The sequence below is a fragment of the Sesamum indicum genome, linkage group LG1, assembly GCF_000512975.1.
Source record: "Sesamum indicum cultivar Zhongzhi No. 13 linkage group LG1, S_indicum_v1.0, whole genome shotgun sequence".
Taxonomy (NCBI): Eukaryota; Viridiplantae; Streptophyta; class Magnoliopsida; order Lamiales; family Pedaliaceae; genus Sesamum; species Sesamum indicum.
Window position 1 is genome coordinate 18,229,884 of NC_026145.1, and position 18,136 is coordinate 18,248,019.

The 18,136-nt window shown below is 38.4% G+C and overlaps 2 protein-coding genes across 3 annotated transcripts in view; one reads left to right on the forward strand and one right to left on the reverse strand.

Moving 5' to 3' along the window:
- LOC105173583 overlaps nt 1-8,703 on the forward strand; it is a gene marked incomplete in the record, with an annotated part of 9,747 nt that extends 1,044 nt beyond the window's left edge. The window contains 9 exon segments of one of the 2 annotated variants that reach the window (XM_011095377.2): nt 1-25; nt 723-911; nt 2,392-2,484; nt 2,603-2,785; nt 2,866-2,968; nt 3,063-3,248; nt 3,351-5,815; nt 6,402-6,991; nt 8,171-8,703. In XM_011095377.2, the coding sequence (XP_011093679.1) occupies nt 1-25; nt 723-911; nt 2,392-2,484; nt 2,603-2,785; nt 2,866-2,968; nt 3,063-3,248; nt 3,351-5,815; nt 6,402-6,991; nt 8,171-8,180 (3,844 nt within the window). 2 annotated transcript variants of the gene reach the window in all.
- Nucleotides 8,901-15,541, reverse strand: LOC105173592 (DEAD-box ATP-dependent RNA helicase 31). Its single transcript, XM_011095389.2, has 10 exons — nt 14,432-15,541; nt 13,738-13,844; nt 12,867-12,922; nt 12,220-12,444; nt 11,405-11,611; nt 11,254-11,340; nt 11,064-11,159; nt 10,238-10,453; nt 9,549-9,731; nt 8,901-9,329 (listed from the first exon to the last, which is right to left on the reverse strand). The coding sequence occupies exons 1-10, from the start codon at nt 15,439-15,441 to the stop codon at nt 9,102-9,104; spliced, it is 2,415 nt and encodes an 804-aa protein (XP_011093691.1). The 5' UTR covers nt 15,442-15,541; the 3' UTR covers nt 8,901-9,101.

Consider the following 18,136-nt stretch of genomic DNA (forward strand, 5'->3'; position numbering starts at 1 on the left):
CATCATGAAGTGTTTCCCCTGCCAGGTTGCTAGAATGATTATGTAGTTTTCTTTCATAGTCTTGCAACTCAAATACTGCTGCTAGAATGGCTGTAAATAATTTCGCTGATATTTTTTGCTTATCTGTCGATTTGGTGCTAGAGTTTATGTAAAGATATAAATGCCTCTTATTAATGTTGTTTGCATGCAGTACGTACTTATTTTGTTCTGCCTTCAATCCTGTATACAGATTTTGGCGTGTAATGTATAAAACTTGGCCGAACTTGGAAATTTGTCTTGTTGGTGTAATTATATTGGCTGATAGTGTTTCACTTTATGTGCTGTAGAACTGAAACAGCACCAAGGGAGCCTGTGGAGATCGTGTGGGACCCTGAAATTTAAATTGAATTTGTGATTACTAAGTGGATCTATCATAAAGAAAACAAACCACCAAACTAGGATACAGTATCTAATGAGCCCAAGGTGATTGATTAAATTTGTGATTCTACTGGGTGGCTTCCTGAGATAGTGAACGATACTATTCTTGTTGAATGGATGGAACTAACTGGCATCTCATGAAACTCAGTGGTGATTAAACATGCATGTTCAAGTGCAATTGAATGGAATTCAGTTGATTCTGTTACAACAAATACCTTCTTGAGAATGTTCTTAGATTTGTTTTAGAGATTGACATACTGCTACCTCCTTTTAAGGTTTTTTTGATCCTTTGCCCACTGCCGCAGGTCTGTACATTTGGTTCCGTTCCCTTGAAGACTTATCTACCTGATGGAGACATTGATTTGACTGCTTTCAGTCACAACCAGAGTTTGAACGATACATGGGCTCATCAGGTCCGAGATATGCTAGAGAGTGAGGAGAAAAATGAAAATGCTGAATTTCATGTGAAGGAGGTTCAGTATATTCAAGCAGAAGTATGCCCTATTTAGAATCCAAGTTTGCTTATTATACTTTTCCTTCTATTTTGGAATCTAAATCTTGCATCGCACGAATATCCGTGTTCATATGTTTAATTTAGTTCCTTAAAAATTCAATCTACTTGTCGCAAATTTTTGGTTTTGTTTTTATCCCCACAGCTTTAGACGAGTGGTGTTTCTTAGCAGCCATCAATTCTGGTTTGATTTGTAAACAAAATCCATGTGAGTGGTATCAGTTCCACAGGTCAACTCTTGAGCTTGTCCCTGGGACATTAGCATTCTGTCTTCATAGAACTACCAAAAAGGGCTGCTAGCATGAGGACTGGTTATGACCTTATCCCGTTTGATTTTCACTATTTTAGCTTATACCTTTTGTATGTATCGTATTCCCTCTATAGCAAGTTGACTCCTAACAGCTTGGTTCTGTCACCATTTTGTTATATCTGAAAGTTTTGTATTTTCAGGATTTCCACTATGTTTATAGCTTCTCATGCCAAATTATCCTCCTGGTCTGTGTTTCCGATGTAAACATTAGGCTTAATACTGACCGGCCATTCTCTGCTGAGACCAAACATATGTTCAGTTAACATTTATTATTACTATTTTGGTACATGGTTCAGGCACACTGCATTTATATGTTGCTTTCAGTTGAGTATTCCACATTAGGCATTTCTTCTATATGCCTTCATTTTTGGCTTTCCACCACAGGGCGTTCTTGCGCATTATATCCAAGTTGAATGCCAATTAGTTTGAAAGTTGGCCAGTGGATGTGTGGAAACTCTTTGTCAAGTGTTGCAATTTTATGAATCCTATCAAGTTAACAAAATGGTGTTGCCTGATGGAAGACACTTCTTTCTTCGGTCCTTTTTGTTTCTACTTTACTTCAGAGCAGAGTGTGTTGTTTGCATCTCTGCTGTAGGCCAAAGTATTGATCTTTCACCATTTTGGTTTTATGTTAATCTCCTGCTCTTATCTCTTCAATCTGGATAGAGGTGGATATGAAATGAAATTTTCTGGGAAATAATTGTTCTGGCATGCACAGCTGTTCAGTCCTTCAAATGAGATGCATGCTGCAATGTTGGCTTGCAAGATAAGAATCCATGGTCATATTAGGTAGCTGAAGCACTCAAGGCACTTAGTGATGTTTCACCCACTCTGAGATGCAGTTTTCAGTGTGAGCAGTGATGAGGAGAACTTCTATTTTGGCCTTAACATGAAGCCTATTTTATGTATGGTGTATAATGATAGTTGGAGCCATGCCATAATAATAATTTTAGTGGTAATGGATTGTTGTAATAATTATTGTTCTGTTTGTTGTTGTTGGTGTGGACATCCTACAAATTATTTGTTATTGAATTTCTAGACATCAATATTAGGATGATTTTCTGATTTCCTGTCAATGAGTCTTTTACATTAGTCTTGCTATTTCCTTCTGTTACTTAACTTCTGTGGTGTTGTTGTCATCTTTTAATTTCAGGTGAAGATAATTAAATGTCTTGTGGAAAATATTGTGGTGGACATATCTTTTAATCAAGTTGGTGGCTTATGTACTTTGTGCTTCCTTGATGAGGTGAGTAGTTTCATATTCACTGACAAATTTCTCTGAATACAAGTGTTTGTGATATTTAAGAATGCCTAAGATAAATAAACTGTCTGACTAATACTTTCCACATTGTTTGGTTTTATAGGTTGATAATTTGATAAATCAGAATCATCTGTTCAAGCGTAGTATTATATTGATCAAAGCATGGTGCTACTATGAAAGTCGTATATTGGGTGCTCATCATGGACTTATATCTACTTATGCCCTGGAGACTCTAGTTCTTTACATCTTTCATGTGTTCAACAATTCGTTTCATGGACCACTTGAGGTGACTTCATTCTTATGTTTGTCTGTGTCCAAACTGTTTGTTATGTGATCGTTCATCTGATAACTGTGTAACGCTTGCAGGTCCTATATCGTTTTCTGGAGTTCTTCAGCAATTTTGACTGGGACAATTTTTGTGTTAGCTTATGGGGACCTGTACGCATTAGTTCCCTACCTGATGTAACCGGTATTAAATTCTGGGAACTTTTCGATTAATATAATGCACAGATAAATACTTGTGTGTTCCTCGATTGCTGAAATTGATTTGCATGATTTTGCAGCGGAACCTCCGCGGAAGGATAGTGGAGAATTGCTACTCAGCAAGTTGTTTCTTGATGCATGTAGCTCTGTGTATGCTGTTTTCCCTGGTGGCCAGGAAAATAATGGACAGCCATTTGTCTCCAAACATTTTAACGTAATTGATCCTTTACGTGTAAACAACAACCTTGGACGTAGTGTTAGTAAAGGTAAGCTTGGGTGAATTCTTCCCAAATTCATGCATCTTTATCTTTTATCTGGTGCAAGTTGGGCAGCTTGTAACATTTGGAAATGTATATTCAATTCCTCAGGTAATTTTTTTCGAATACGAAGTGCATTTGCTTTTGGAGCCAAACGACTGGCAAGATTGCTTGAGTGCCCAAAAGACAACTTGATTTTTGAAGTTAATCAGTTCTTTATGAATACATGGGAAAGACATGGAAGTGGTAATCGACCTGATGCACCCAGGCGTCGGTCATGGCGCTTGAGATTATCAACTCCAGATAGTCCTCATGAATTTGGGAATTCTGATAATTGTACCAGTGGCAGAAAGGTCAAAGAAAACTCTTCTGCTCATGGGATGGAGGGTGAGGGTATTCGCACCAGTGGTGTTTCCTCTCAACATGGTAAAAGTTCATCTAGAATGATGCCAATTACAAGTGAACTGTCTACAGCTTCTAGCGCACACAGCTTAAAAAGCCAGTTCAATGTGAACAGTTTGCGGGTCACTGATCAAATTGGAGGACATACCTTCTCAAATCAGGTTGTACTTAATGATAAGTTTCAGAGAGATCTGAAAGAGGATCATCCGGTGAATGACACCCAGGGACGTCTCCTTTTTGCCCGAACACGCTCCAGCCCTGAACTGACTGATACCTATAGTGAATTCTCATCTCAAGTACAACATAACAGACAAGCAGAAACTGCTGATGCTCATGCTACTTATTCTAGGCTGGATTCTAGTAATAGGAAGAAGCATAACGGACCAGAAAGCTTGGTAAGCCACAGCAGTCCTCCTTCAGTTGGAGATACTTCATCTGTGAGGCATGTTCCATCCCAGAGAAGTCATGATGCTGCTGACACTTCGAATAGCTACCACCGAGATTTGGGCTTAGATGCCTTGAGCGAAGAGTTCTCAACCTCCTCTGCAGCACAGTTGATGCAACAGGAAGAGCAAGATATTGTAAACATGATGGCGTCTGCTTCACTTCAAGGGTTCAATGGTCAAGTTCATGTTCCATTCAATCTAACTTCAGGTCATCTACCTTACTCTATGCTGCCATCCTTTCTTGCTTCAATGGGATACACTCAACGAAATATTCCGGGGATTTTTCCTACAAATATTCCTCTGATGGATCCATCATTTTCACATGTGCAATTTCCTCAAGGTTTAGTTTCACCCCAATTGAATCATTATTTCCCTGGCATTGGGCTGAACCCAACTGAAGATTCAGTTGAGCGCAGCAATGAAAACTTTGGTCCATCGGATATGAACACCAGAGAAACTGATCATGATTTCTGGCAGGAGCAAGATGTCAGCTCCTCTAGCGGCTATGACCCTGAGAATGGAAATTTTGACCGGCTCCAATCTGATCAGAAACCACCAATATCTTCTTCTGGTTTAAAATATGTTCCTCCGCAATCTCGAGTAAGTGGCTCTAGCAGCGGTACAAGAGTTCAGCAGAAGCATCTGAGTGAAAAATGTGGTGCTGTGAGGGAAAATATTGATCGTTTTCCAATCCAGGATATTAGAAGTAGTGAGGTTAATACAGAAGAAAGGTCAACCAGTTCAAGGTTCTCATCAGCTACTCAAGGTAATTCTTTGAGAAGTAGAACTTCTTCGGAGAGCTCCTGGGATGCATCATCCATAAAGGCGCCTAAAACTACTAAAGAAAAAAGGGAAAAGAAAATAGTTTCTGGGGATATTGCTGCCAGCCATGGGAAAGGCAAAATTCTGTCTGAGCATGTGTCTGATGACACGGATGATGACGACCTGGACTGGAGTTCATTGTTAAATCTGGGTACTGAAATCGTCAAGATGCACCCTGGGTGTGATTTAGTTGCTCCTTTGCAGGTCCCTAGGCACCATATGCCTAGCTTTGAAGTTGCTCAGACTAGTGGATCAGATCCAATGATCCCCTTGGCCCCAATGTTCTTAGGCCCTGGTGCGAGGCAGAGAACGAATGATAACTCTGGGCTAGTTGCATTCTATCCAACTGGGCCACCAATCCCATTTTTAACAATGCTTCCAGTGTATAATATTCCACCTGAGCCTGGTGCTTCGGATGCATCAAGTGGCTATTTTGCAGGTGATGAGACCTTGGATAACAGTGAGTCTGGGATGAGTTTTAGTCCCAAGGAATTTGATCAGTCAGAGGATGTAAATCCCGTAAGTTCTTTAGGGGGCCCTACCAGTATTGTGACATCTGAAGAACAGAAGTCTGATATTCTTAATAGTGACTTTGCTAGCCATTGGCAAAACTTACAATTTGGAAGGTTCTGTCAAAATCCACGGTATCAAGGACCTTTACTGCATCCTTCACCTGTAATGGTACCACCGGTTTATCTTCAGGGCAGATTTCCTTATGATAACCCTGGCAGACCACTTTCAACCAATACAAATCTATTCTCTCAACTTATGACGAGTTATGGCCACCGTCTGGTTCCTGTTGCTCCCGTCCCATCAGTTTCCAGTAGACATCCTAATATGTATACACGCTACATGGATGATGTCCCAAGATATCGTAGTGGGACAGGAACTTACCTGCCTAATCCTGTAAATTACATCTTATCTTAATTCTTTAGTTTTTGCTTCATGCATATTTTTGTTCTTTAGAATAATATCTGTCTCGATTTCGTTGTTGTATTTACTAGTTTATCTAGTTGATGATAAACTAACAAAAACTAGTGCTTGGTTGTTGATTTCCATATAGGTTATGTTAGGTGTAGAGGTTGATTATGTGGAAATTATTCTAGCCTCTAGGTTGTATTTAGCATATCTATGTAAAACTGCTGGTGCTTTTGTCCAAAAGAACATCATATTTGAGCTTGCTTTGCCTGAAGTTGATCAGAATCTGTACTCACACATCACCAATATGAAATACAAGTAGGAGTTGACAGTTAAGTTAATGAAGGGAAGCGTCTCCATGAAATATGTGTAGCTTATTACTTGGATTAGTGGATGTAAGTTAACTGCACTTCTTCTTGTTAAGTGATTTAATCTTCAGTGCTGTTATTTACGTTGGATAAGCAGGATATGGATTAAATTTAGTGATAATTTCTGCTTCTGGTATTTAGCTTTTAGCACCTTGCCACCTTCAATGTTTTATGTTATTTTAACCTTTTCCTTTTCATTGCTTCAGAAGGTTTCTGTAAGGGAGCGTCATTCCTCTGGTAGCAGAAGGGGAAACTATAACCATGACAGAAATGATAGCTTCAGTGACAGAGAGGGGAGCTGGAATGCTAATTCAAAATCACGGGCTGCTGCACGCAGTCACAGCCGCAGCCAAACTGATAAACCAAACTCAAGAATGGATCGGTTCACTCATAGTGAGAGTCGATCTGACCGTTCGTGGAACTCATACAGACACGACTCACTCTCTTCGTCCCGATCTCAGAATGGCCAGTTGCACTCAAATTCTAGTCAAAATGGTCCTCAGAGTGTGGCATATAGCATGTATCCTTTAGCAGCCACAAATCACAATGGAGTTTCTAATGGTCCTTCTGTTCCGCCAGTTATGATGCTGTACCCATTCGATCATAATGCCACCTATGGTTCTCGTAATGAACAATTGGAGTTTGGTTCTCTGGGTCCAGTCGGGTTTTCAGGTATAAATGACCAATCACAATTAAATGATGGTATTCGAGCCAGGGCCTTTGAGGAACATAGACTTCATGGGAGCTATGGGCACCTTTCTTCACCAGATCGACCCTCTTCCCCTCATCATCAGAGGTAACGGTAATAAGAATTAGTAACTTGTCATGTCCCTTTTCTGGCTTCATTATTTGATATTCTGGATATACCAAAGGCATACTCAGTGAATCACAACTGAACAAAACTAAGACAGCTAATGTGTTCTTTCCAGAATAAGTTCAGATAAGCTACAATTGCAATACTAGGTTGCCAAAATACATGGTGCTTAGCCACTAGAACAAAACTACATTATAAAAACTGATGTACAAGAAAGCAGGAGAATCATCCCTTGCACTGTACTATCTTCACTGATTTTTACATCAGTGGCTTCCCTTATAGATAACTTTGTAAAAGGGTCAAGCAAACAACTAAACGAGGAATGCCACTTGACATCACTTGTACTGGGCTGCTCAATCTTGTGCCTGGTGGTGTGAATACTGAATAAATCCCTGCCTTAGTGTACTGGTAGCTTTGCTCCAGCTATAAGGAGACCTATATATGCCGAAGAGATGTGTGCTAGGAATTGGCTCCAAAAGAAATAACCCTAGATGGCTTTTCTTGTTAGATTGATAGAGAGGAGTGAGAAGTGTGATTTCTCATGGAACGGAATAAAGTAGGGGCTGAAGACAGACTCCCTCCCCTTGAGGATACCCCCCATCCCAACCGACCACTCCTCACCTACAGCTAGTACTCCAGATTGCTTGCAAATACCTTGGTCTGGCAAATGTTGGTAATGTGCTTTGGCTACACCCTTTTAGCAGAAGTCTGCACGCTTGTTAGGGCTCAGGAGACTTTATCTGAATGCTTAGGCCATTTCTGTACCTAACCTGAGGTCCAGTCGTGGCAGTTGACTTGCTGCTCCTACACATCATTATTCGATGTCACCCCAATCTCTTAAGTGGCATTTCTCGTCTAAAGTTGTCAGGAAGAGAAAATGTCACCTCAAAGAACTGGTGTGAGGTCTAACCATGTTGGAGCTCCCTTGCCAGGGATGGTGAAAAATAACTCCGTATTCTTTCTTTTCTTTTTACTTGGAATGACAATATTGCTGGATGTGATTATGTGATAACTGCTATGAACATCTGCTCCTTAGCCTTTTGTCAGAACATTGTTGGTTTTCACTGTGGCTTGTCATCAATCTTTTGGCACTTTTTCTGGAAAACTTTCTAATTTTATTTAAAACATTTCTTGATGCTTATAATTTCTTTTCTCTAACAGGAGGGTTTGATGATCATTCCAGCTCAGGCGTCCTAGAGAACAATCAGTTGAAGGAGGATGATATTCTCCTTTCTAAAGTTGTAGACTGAAAGTCATGGCAGATTTCGTTTCCCCTAACTTTGACAAGTGGTTAATGATGCAGCTGGGATTGTATGTTTGTCTTGTAGTTTTGCACAGTGGTCATCAATTAGCACAGTTTTTGTATGTAGATTAGCTAGCCGACATATGACCTCCATCCACTCGAGGAGCCGGGAGGCAAAGGAAGGAGTAGTAGTTGCTCAGGTTTTTGCCTCTTTAGTGATCTTTTCCTGTCATAGGCCCTAACACATTGTAATCTCATTGAAATAGATCAAGAGTTTCAGTTACTAATTTTTTTTTTGGTTCCCCATAAGTGGTGGTAGGATTTTTGGATTATAAAATCCCTTTGTATTAGGTTCAACTTACACTTGGGCAGGATGTTAACACTTAGAAATATGAATGGCAAAGATAAATTTTGATTGCCGTTTGCTATGCGACTTTCTTAGTGCAGGTCATAACAGTGCCTCTAAACTGCTGTGTTGGAATATTATCCTATGCCTTCTGACAATCGTCTTATAACAAGTTTATGTGTGACTAGGTTACCGAACCAACTTTTTTTTTTCGGTTTAGGCTCATGACAATTATAGAATAAATTTTCAGAACATAATGACCAGATTCATCTCTATGTACATGAAAAGCACAGAGACTGCAGTGAGAATAATTTCTAGAAGAACAAATTAATGCCTGCTGATATTAAACCTTGGTGTGGATTTACATCTACCAAAACCTATGGGATTTTACCAGAGTACAAAACTTTTGCCACAATAATTAACGAAGAACTGAGCAGTGGCAAGTCTCCTCACAATAGCAATTGATAAAACTTACAAGCTGACATGAAATTTTGTCTTGATATCTACTTAGACCTCAATCCAGGTATATTCTTCAGGCCCATTTTGCCAAGGACCAACTTTGCAATGGCTGGAGGGTTGTCAAGACCCATGCTACGACTAAACTCATTTGCAAGCTCTACAAGCCTATATTTGTCTCGCCCGACATTTTTATTAGAGTTGTAGTAACCAAGCCATGCCTGGTAAGCGGCTTCCTTGTTCTTCATCTCTACATGGGCCAGTGCCCGTTCAACCTGTACAAACAAGCATAGCGTTTTGCCATCAAACACTTTTTAATTCAGAACTCAAAAGTTACATTTTAACAGAAGATAATAGTATATTTCAAGAAGAATATGATTCAGCATGGTTATGCATGATGTCGTTCTGAATATAGTTCTATCTCCAAAAAACAAGTGGTAGAAGCTGAAACACAAAGTCGATGACAGAGCATGATAATTTTATTTCATGGTTACCTTTTTAGTGGTCTCTGGATCAACCAATGGTTCAGGTGCCTTTGATATCGGTAAGTCCCTGATACTAGACAAAAAGAACTCTTCCCAAGTTGCCAACAACAAAATGCCTTGCCCTTCTTTTCCTTTTCGTCCAGTTCGACCAAGTCGATGTATATACTGCTGTCTATCAGCTGGGACGCCAATCTGCAATTATAAGCAAGGTCAATCCCCATACATACTGGGCATCCTCGGGTTCATAAAATCAAATGCAGCTCATTTACGTGGTTAGCTGAGAGGTACTATTGCTCCTTAAGCCTTCAGCACGTGTATCAGCCAACCCCCCACTGCCCACCCCCTCAAATGAAAAAAAAAAGGAAAAGATGGAATAGAAGAAATAAAAAAGACTAAAAAAGCACAACAGATAAACTAAATATATGCCAATGAGCAGACATTCCGAAGCCCCACAATACAAATTAATGATGGCTACTGGGAGGAGAAATACTTAAAAGTAAATGCTTGTTGCTTAGAATGAGGAACCTCAGAAATGGTCCCTTTCACACTGCTTCTTATAAGCAGAATCTAGGTATTTGATTATGGTATTCCATAGAGCAAGATTTTACTAGCAGCGCTGCTAATATGATTTGGCTAGGAAAACCAATACTGTGTAAACATTTAATAACTTCTAAAAGCAAGACCAAGTGATGTATAACCTGTATAACAAGAGTCACATCTGGATAATCTACCCCACGAGCAGAGACATCAGATGTCACAAGAATAAGACCTTTTGACTTCCGAAATTCATCCGATATTCTGGTTCTGTAACCTTGAGGCTTTCGAGAATGAATCTCCCGGACATTCAAGTTAAGCTCACTTAGAAGCTCCGCGACAAGCCTTGTTACCATTGCAGTTGTGCAGAAAACAAGAATCTGTCTCATGGGAGAAAGCATGGTGACATCATATCAATAGATATTCTCCATGACATTGGGGTACAGAAGCAGGGAGGAGAATAAAAGCATCTCAGTTTTAACCCAAAAACAAAATTTAAGAGGGTTCCACAAACAGCATAAGCTTATGCTAGGTTATAGAACAACAAACTACCATTTTTATGAAGTAGAACATATTATATTCTTCAGTGAATATTTAAATCAGCTCAAATGCTCTATTGCACTATATTTTACAGAGAAGATAGATGTTACTACCCGACATTCTATAAGCACAACATAGATAATTTTATAGCATTGCCGTAAATCCCTAGTCTTGTAAGGATATGCTGAATCCTATAATACTATAGTCAAATGTTCCTCCTACTCTTGGAAATTCCCATCCCAAAACTTTATTTGTCCCCTTATTCCTACTAACCTCAATCCCTTGGGTAGAACTCCCCTACACTTTGCATATTGTTTTACAACATTCCATGAGTATGGACAACATTTTCCATTTCTCTTCTTATTCTAATTTTAAGTGCTTGAAATCAGGACATCTGAAATATTCTGTGGATGCTTTACAAAAATTAAAGCAAAAGGGAATTGTGGATACCTTATAGTTAACATCATCTGCAATATGCTCCTTCAGTAGAGTATAAAGAAGAGAAAAGTGTTTGTCCAAAGGAGCAACTAGATGCATTTGCCTGACCTGAAAGATTTAATAAACAAAGAATTTTTATGTCATGTTCTCAAGGATGAACAGCAAGCCAGACATAACAGAGGACAGTTATCGCTATCCTAACCTGTGCATGTGTATCTTCGCTTCCTTCTTGTACTGTGTTTATGAATTCATGGTCTCTTTTCAATGCAATATGACAAACTTGGCGAACCTGCAATGCTAATATGCTTAGAATTTACAATTTTAAGAGGTAGCACATGTCATGATGAATATACCTCTTGTGGAACGGTCGCAGAGAACAGAAGTGTCTGGCGCTGTTTCGGAACAGCGGCGATTATTTTCTCTATCTCCTTCCGGAATCCCATGTCCAATAAATGATCAGCTTCATCCAGGACCAAGACTTTAACTCCCATCAGCCGAGTGGCAAATCCAGATGTATTCTCTATATGATCCCTAAGCCTTCCAGGTGTAGCCACAAGTATCTGTAAGATTTATTGTATCGAGAAAGGGAAAAAAAGAAAAAAGATTATTAAGATATGCTCAACAAATTGAAGGGGGATTGTTGATGAGCCTGCAGACAATGCATAAGTCCGATTATGATGCATCAGTGAAAGGTCAAATGCAACCAATGACTATAAGGATTGTCATTTCCAACAATGATTCATTTAATCATGGATTCAGCTAAAAGTTAGTGGGCATGACACCTAGAACGTGGATTGACTTTGAGTTTTAGCTTCGCCGACTGTACCAAAAAAACAGCACTGAAATTGAGAATCATGACCCTTCTCAGCCCAGGTTCCACTCAATCTACATGCAACCTCAGAAATTATACTATATCTGTGAATTGACAAACATTCCAGTATAATGGGGAGCAAGCTTTCTGCCTACCTAAACAGGCGATTGGTTTTTCCATATATATATAAGATGCCAAAGAAACCTTCAGACGGGACAAAAATGAAAAAAACATGTCAATTGAGCAAGAGACAAAAAGATATATGCATAGACTTCTAATAACATGCATGAATCTAGAACTATAAAAAGTAAATGATTCAACCAAAGCTTGATACCAATGGCAATATAGGGAACTTACTTGGCACGGATTGGCTTGCATTCGTTTTTGTTCCAGAGCTAACCGGGTACCTCCTATGACGACTTGAACACCAATTGAAGGATGATACTTCAACAGGGTGTTGGCCTCTGCAGCAGCTTGACTAGCAAGCTCACGAGTTGGGCATATAACCAGCACAAGTATCGGAGGTCGTTTTTGATCACGCACAACTGGGGGAGATTTTGCTATGAGTTCAATTGCCGGAAGCTGAAATTGAGATACCAAAATTAAGGACACATATGTCAGCATTTTCTGGTAGCATCATAAACTATATTGAAGTCCAATTTGAAGTGTTAATATGAACTTTATAGTGACTACATATGTATCTCATCAAATTAAATAATTAATCTTCAAGCTACCGAAAATTTCTCTCTGTATTTAGCATTCTCTTTCTTCATTATGTGCTACTCCAAACAAAGAGCTTAAGCATCATAACAAGGAACGAAGACCAGTAAGGCCATTCTCATTGCAATTGCACAGAAAAACTCTGATGATTCTGAAGATGTAGTTGCTAAAGAAATCAGACTGGTACTGGAGTATTGTTTTAAAAAGTGAGCACATGTGCCTTCACCAAGTTAGGTGACTCCTGTGGACATGGAATCATTAATTAGGAGATTAGAAGCATTTACCAAAAATGCTACTGTTTTTCCCGTGCCAGTTTTTGCCTTGGCCAGCACATCCTTACCTGAAAAAACACGTAGATCATGAGAGAAAGTCAACATCGGATTAGAAATATTGAGGAAAAAAAGAAGAAGAAAAAAAGACAATATTTTAGCTGTGAATGAGAGCAAATGAGAAAGAAGATCCTGCAGTACTGGGAATAATCCTGGAATAGTTAGAGACGGCAACAGGGTGGATCTAATGGGTAACCTTTTTAGGTTTATAAATAGATTATTGGCAGTAATATGTTTGGGTTCTTGGACCTGACAGGTTCGGAGTGGGTTACAGCTTTTGCTCAATCAGCCTTGAACCAGACCTACATAGTGTGTGTGTGTGTGCATATGTTCTATACAAGTTTGTATACATATATTGTAAGCAATGGTACATATATGTAGTCTCATCATTAAGTAAATGAGACAAAACTTAGTAAATAGTTATATGGTTTCAAATTAAAGGTAAGTAAAAGTATATTAAAAACTATAAATTTCAAAATAAAAAATGCACCCACGTGCGACAATTGTTACTTTAGGATTACATTCCTTGACATGATATTTTTTTTTCATTTAGAAAAAAAAATGCATATATATATATATATATATTTAATAAAAACAGGTCCAGCACCGCAGGATTTGGTCTTGTGAAGAGGTTTGATGCTTGCGGGAGAAGCATGCAGGTCTAGACCTTTTGCACTATGAATACCATATCCAGCACGCAGAAGAGGATCCAGTGGCTGGCTAAGTATATAGATTGTTTCCATTTCTAACAGGCAACAGCATGACTTTGCGCTTATACCTCATCATAGCATCGCAGCAAAATAACTTCTGAAGCTTTTGTATTTACCTTTCAGAATCACAGGGAGTGTTGCCTCCTGCACCAAAGTCATCTTCTCATATCCTGCATCTTTGATTGCTTTAAGTGATAATGGTGATATTGGACATTGATCAAACCTGTGTGCACATACATGTGTAACTGTCAAAGAATGAGACGAAATGAAAATAGGCAACTCATTTAACTGGACAAATGCTTCAAAAACTAGATAACCAAACAAAAAGCTCGGTGAATCTTAAAGGCAGATCAACTTAAAATCTTATACTGTCCCATAAAATATTGTGCCTTTCACTCATCACTGATTTGGAACCTCCAAACTGATGTACTTCGACTCTGCTTTTTCACCATAATGCCTTTTAGATTGACAAATTATACAGCTAAGCTTGTCGAGCTGCCTTTGGAATACTGGATCAACTTCTGTGAATTGTCAATTACTAACACCACATTCTAATTTTTAATACCAAAATGCCCCTCTATTTCACATATCCTAATTGAGCAATTCTTTAAATGATGCATGTATGAGACCATCTTCATCAGTTGCACAGCATTTGAGTTTTAAATTTCAAAAAAAGCATTATATACTCACTTCGATCCACTATTCTTTTGTTTGTCATCCTAACTTGCAATCTAAACCGTGAACTCTCCAACAAGAATCATCTGGTAAACACAGAATGATATACACACAGCACAGAATGTTTTAAGTTACCTGCTTTCACTAAGGTAAGAATCAGTTTTTCCGGATGCACTTTGAGGTGATAGGGAAAAAGAACTTCCTTTCTCAAATAGCCCATCAGCTGCTTCCTCTTCCTCCTCCTCATCTTCATCTTCATCTTCTTCATCACTATCAATCAACCCCTTAAAATTCATATAACCCTTATCTTTTTCCTCCTCCTCCATATCCTCATCATCTGTGACAACAAACCCTCTTTTTCCCGTCCCTTTCCTTTCCCGTTTAATTGCGAAACCACCTTCATCACCACCTCTATTCCTCCCAGTTCCATATTGCATTTCAGAACCTCTCTTAGTCAGCCGCTTTTCTCTCCTGCCCTCATTGCCCCTCCTCAAAAAACGATTCTTACTCTCTCCCTCCTCCTCAGACAGACGTCCCAACTTCCTACCTCTACTAAATTCACTCAAATCACGGCCCCTATCTCTCCCACCAAATGAACTAATATTAGAATCATCCGCATTCTTCCTCCTCCCTGCAAATGACTCAACCGGCCTGGAGCGCCCTTCCCGCCTGTTAGCTAAATCAGTGGAGCTGCGGTTCCTATCCCCTCTCCTACTTGCAAAGTCAAAATTTTTATCAAAATCAGCATCCCTTCTTCTCTTCCCGGCCCTCTCCGTACCCCTAAATCCCCCATTTCCCGCACCATCCTCATCATTCTCACTATCACTATACATCCGAGTTTTCTTGAACGAACTAGAATTCAACCCACTAACCCAGTCACTTAACTCAGCCTCATCCTCAATCAAACTCTTAGATGACCCGGCACGGCGACCCTGCCCGAAGCCCGAACCCATTCTTTCCCCGCCGGAACGGGTTGAAAACTTGGTTGTGCCGAAGGGGACAGCACTAGAGGCCTGAAGTGGGGTTAAAATCAGCCTCCTCTGCAAATCCCGGGCCCCGAGAAAATGGTGGTTCAATTTGTGAGGGAAGAACCCAGTGAAAAAGGGTCTAAGAATGGGGTGAAATGGGGAAAGCGTGGATGGCATTATATGAAATTAGAGGAAGGGCTGAAGGGTATATGTGGGTAATCTGAAAGAGGTTTTGAGAGAGAAAAAGAGATAGGGTTTAAGCTCTTTCTGATTCAGGCACAGAGAAAGGAAAGGGTTTAGTAAGGAATCCGCCAAAACGGGGGACGACGACGTTTCGTCACCTGCAAACGGTGATCTGGGCTGGGCCTATTTCTTTCAATATATGGGATTTGGTGGAGTCAAAAAATAAATGGGCCTGGACAGAGTGGAATTTTTGGTTTGGTGTATTCAAATTCTATGATTTTTGTGGAATTAACATATAACCATACAGCTGTCCTGTAAAAACTTGATTGAAAATTATGGGGGGTGGGTGTTTTAGTAAGTGCAAAACATCAAATAATCTTAGTATAGAGATAGGAGATATGTAGGTTTTATGTGTGGGAGTGGGGTCGGAGCAGATATTTTTTCTTCCTCTAAGAACAAAAATTGGCCACACAAATAAATCAGTGGGCAACTTTGAACTTGGAAAGCGGTTTTGGTGCACTTTCAAAACTATGCTTCCTCCTTGGCATCATTTTCACATTTTCACACTTAAATTTTGATGGGTTGGTCTATACTAGTTTTGGACCAACCTATCCCACTCAAAGGGTATTTAATGTAAATCTCCCACCCCCTCACAATCAATAAGTTTTATGACTTTTTTTATATACTTTGAGCTCCAATATTTTGTTCTATCTCTATATTTTAATTTTAAATTCATAGAGACAAATATTAAAATATTGTCAATTTGAGATTTATAAGTACCTTAGATTGCATTTGGATTGTATGGATTTTAAAGGTATAGTAACAATTTTTGTGATTTTATTAGGCTAGTTTTAAATTTAAAGATTTCAACCCATTCAATTCTAACTTGGAACTATATTTTGTTAAATATTAATAAATTTCATATTCCTTTTGAATTGAAGAATTTAATTCTTTTTCTAAATATTTATCTCAAATGAGAATTTATCAAATCAAATGCACCCTTAGCCAACACTTCAAATTAATAATTAAAATAAAAAAAATAAAATTTTTATTTTAATATATTCAAATAAAAACCAAATTAAGTAGGAAGGTTTGGCGTTACTTGACTAAATTGATAGTCTAAATAAATAAAAAGAATTTGGACCTTATGGGAGGGCGATGGGCCAAAACAGCCCAGCCCAGGAAGCTGAATGAATGTGTGGAGGTTAAAATTGGAATTTTGGTAGAAGCAGTGAGGCCCAGAGAGGGGAAAGGGAGACAAAAGAGGTGGTCAGCTGCAAACCACGCTTCACCACTATCAATACGACACGTGGACATAGCAGGCCGACCGTGACGGGTCGGGCTAAATTACAAAGGGCTTGTCAGGGATAGACACATAATTCACTTTCATTGGTTGGTGTGTACTAGAAAACAACAAATCCGAAAGTGCCACCTAATATTACTTTTTATATTATATTTAAATTTAGATCGATAAATTTGAATTTTTTTAAAAACAAAATTAGAAAAATTATTATCATTTTATACAATATAATGCAAATCTAAAGTTGAAGAATTTTATATTTTTAAAATTTAAAATTATTCAAACAAGTCTAAATGTTCTATTAATAAAAATTTGAAATCTATCAATCTAGATATAACTTTAGTTTATTTTGACACAGTTAAAACAAAAGAGATTGGGCAGTAGAAAATAAATTTGTTCTTTTAGCTATCTAAGACAACAAAAATTTAACTAATACGGAAAAAGGTAGCCTTTGATCAAACAATTGCTGTAAGAAATGATACAACAATAGTAAAAGATTGATTTTTATCGAGTTTTTATATGTTATTTGATGAGTGCATGTAGAGTAAATTAATTCCCCAAATGATTGCAACAAAAGAGGATACTAAAAGTGAAGATTATTACATTACAATACGAAAATAGATTCAATAGTTTCGGACAAAAAGACAAACCAGACAAGAACTTAGAACAACTCATTTGCTGTGAGAGATTTTCATAATTTTGCTTATTTAAACAATGTAACTTATTTTTATTTATAATGTATACACTGTATCATTGAAAAGTGTTCTATTGATGTCTTCAATTTATTGGTATATTATTTTATTTAAATTGAATAATTATATATTGTTAACTTCCCCACTCATCATGATTTTAAATAATCATATTTTTTTATATAATAGACAAAATTTAACTTAATAAAAAATATATTATAAAAATTATGAAGTTACATAATATGTTATTAATGAAGGTGGCGATGGAGTTAGGAGGTAGAAAAGGTGATGAGCGGGCGCACATGGGATGGGAACATTATATACAAGAGAACAGTAGTGCGGGTCTGATTGTGAAGAAAATATGGGTGGCTTCAAGAGGAAAGCATTCTTGGCTTTGTGTTCCCTAACTGCACTTAAGAAAACACACTATGATTAAGAGCAGTGGTCCAGGGCCACAGGGAGACTGTTAATCAAAGGATCAGTTTGATGGGCAAGGAGATCTAGGATGTGGGACCACACTGATTGTGGGTCCCTACCAATTTCCTTTTTCTTTTAAAAATAAGTCAATTTCATTTTCTGACTGTAGAATATTGTGAAAGGCCCAAGAAAAATAATTATTATAGGTAAAGAAAAAACAAAAAACAATTTGGGATTGCATTAACCTTGAGTGTCATTTTCTTAGACCCCTCAAAACTGGAAA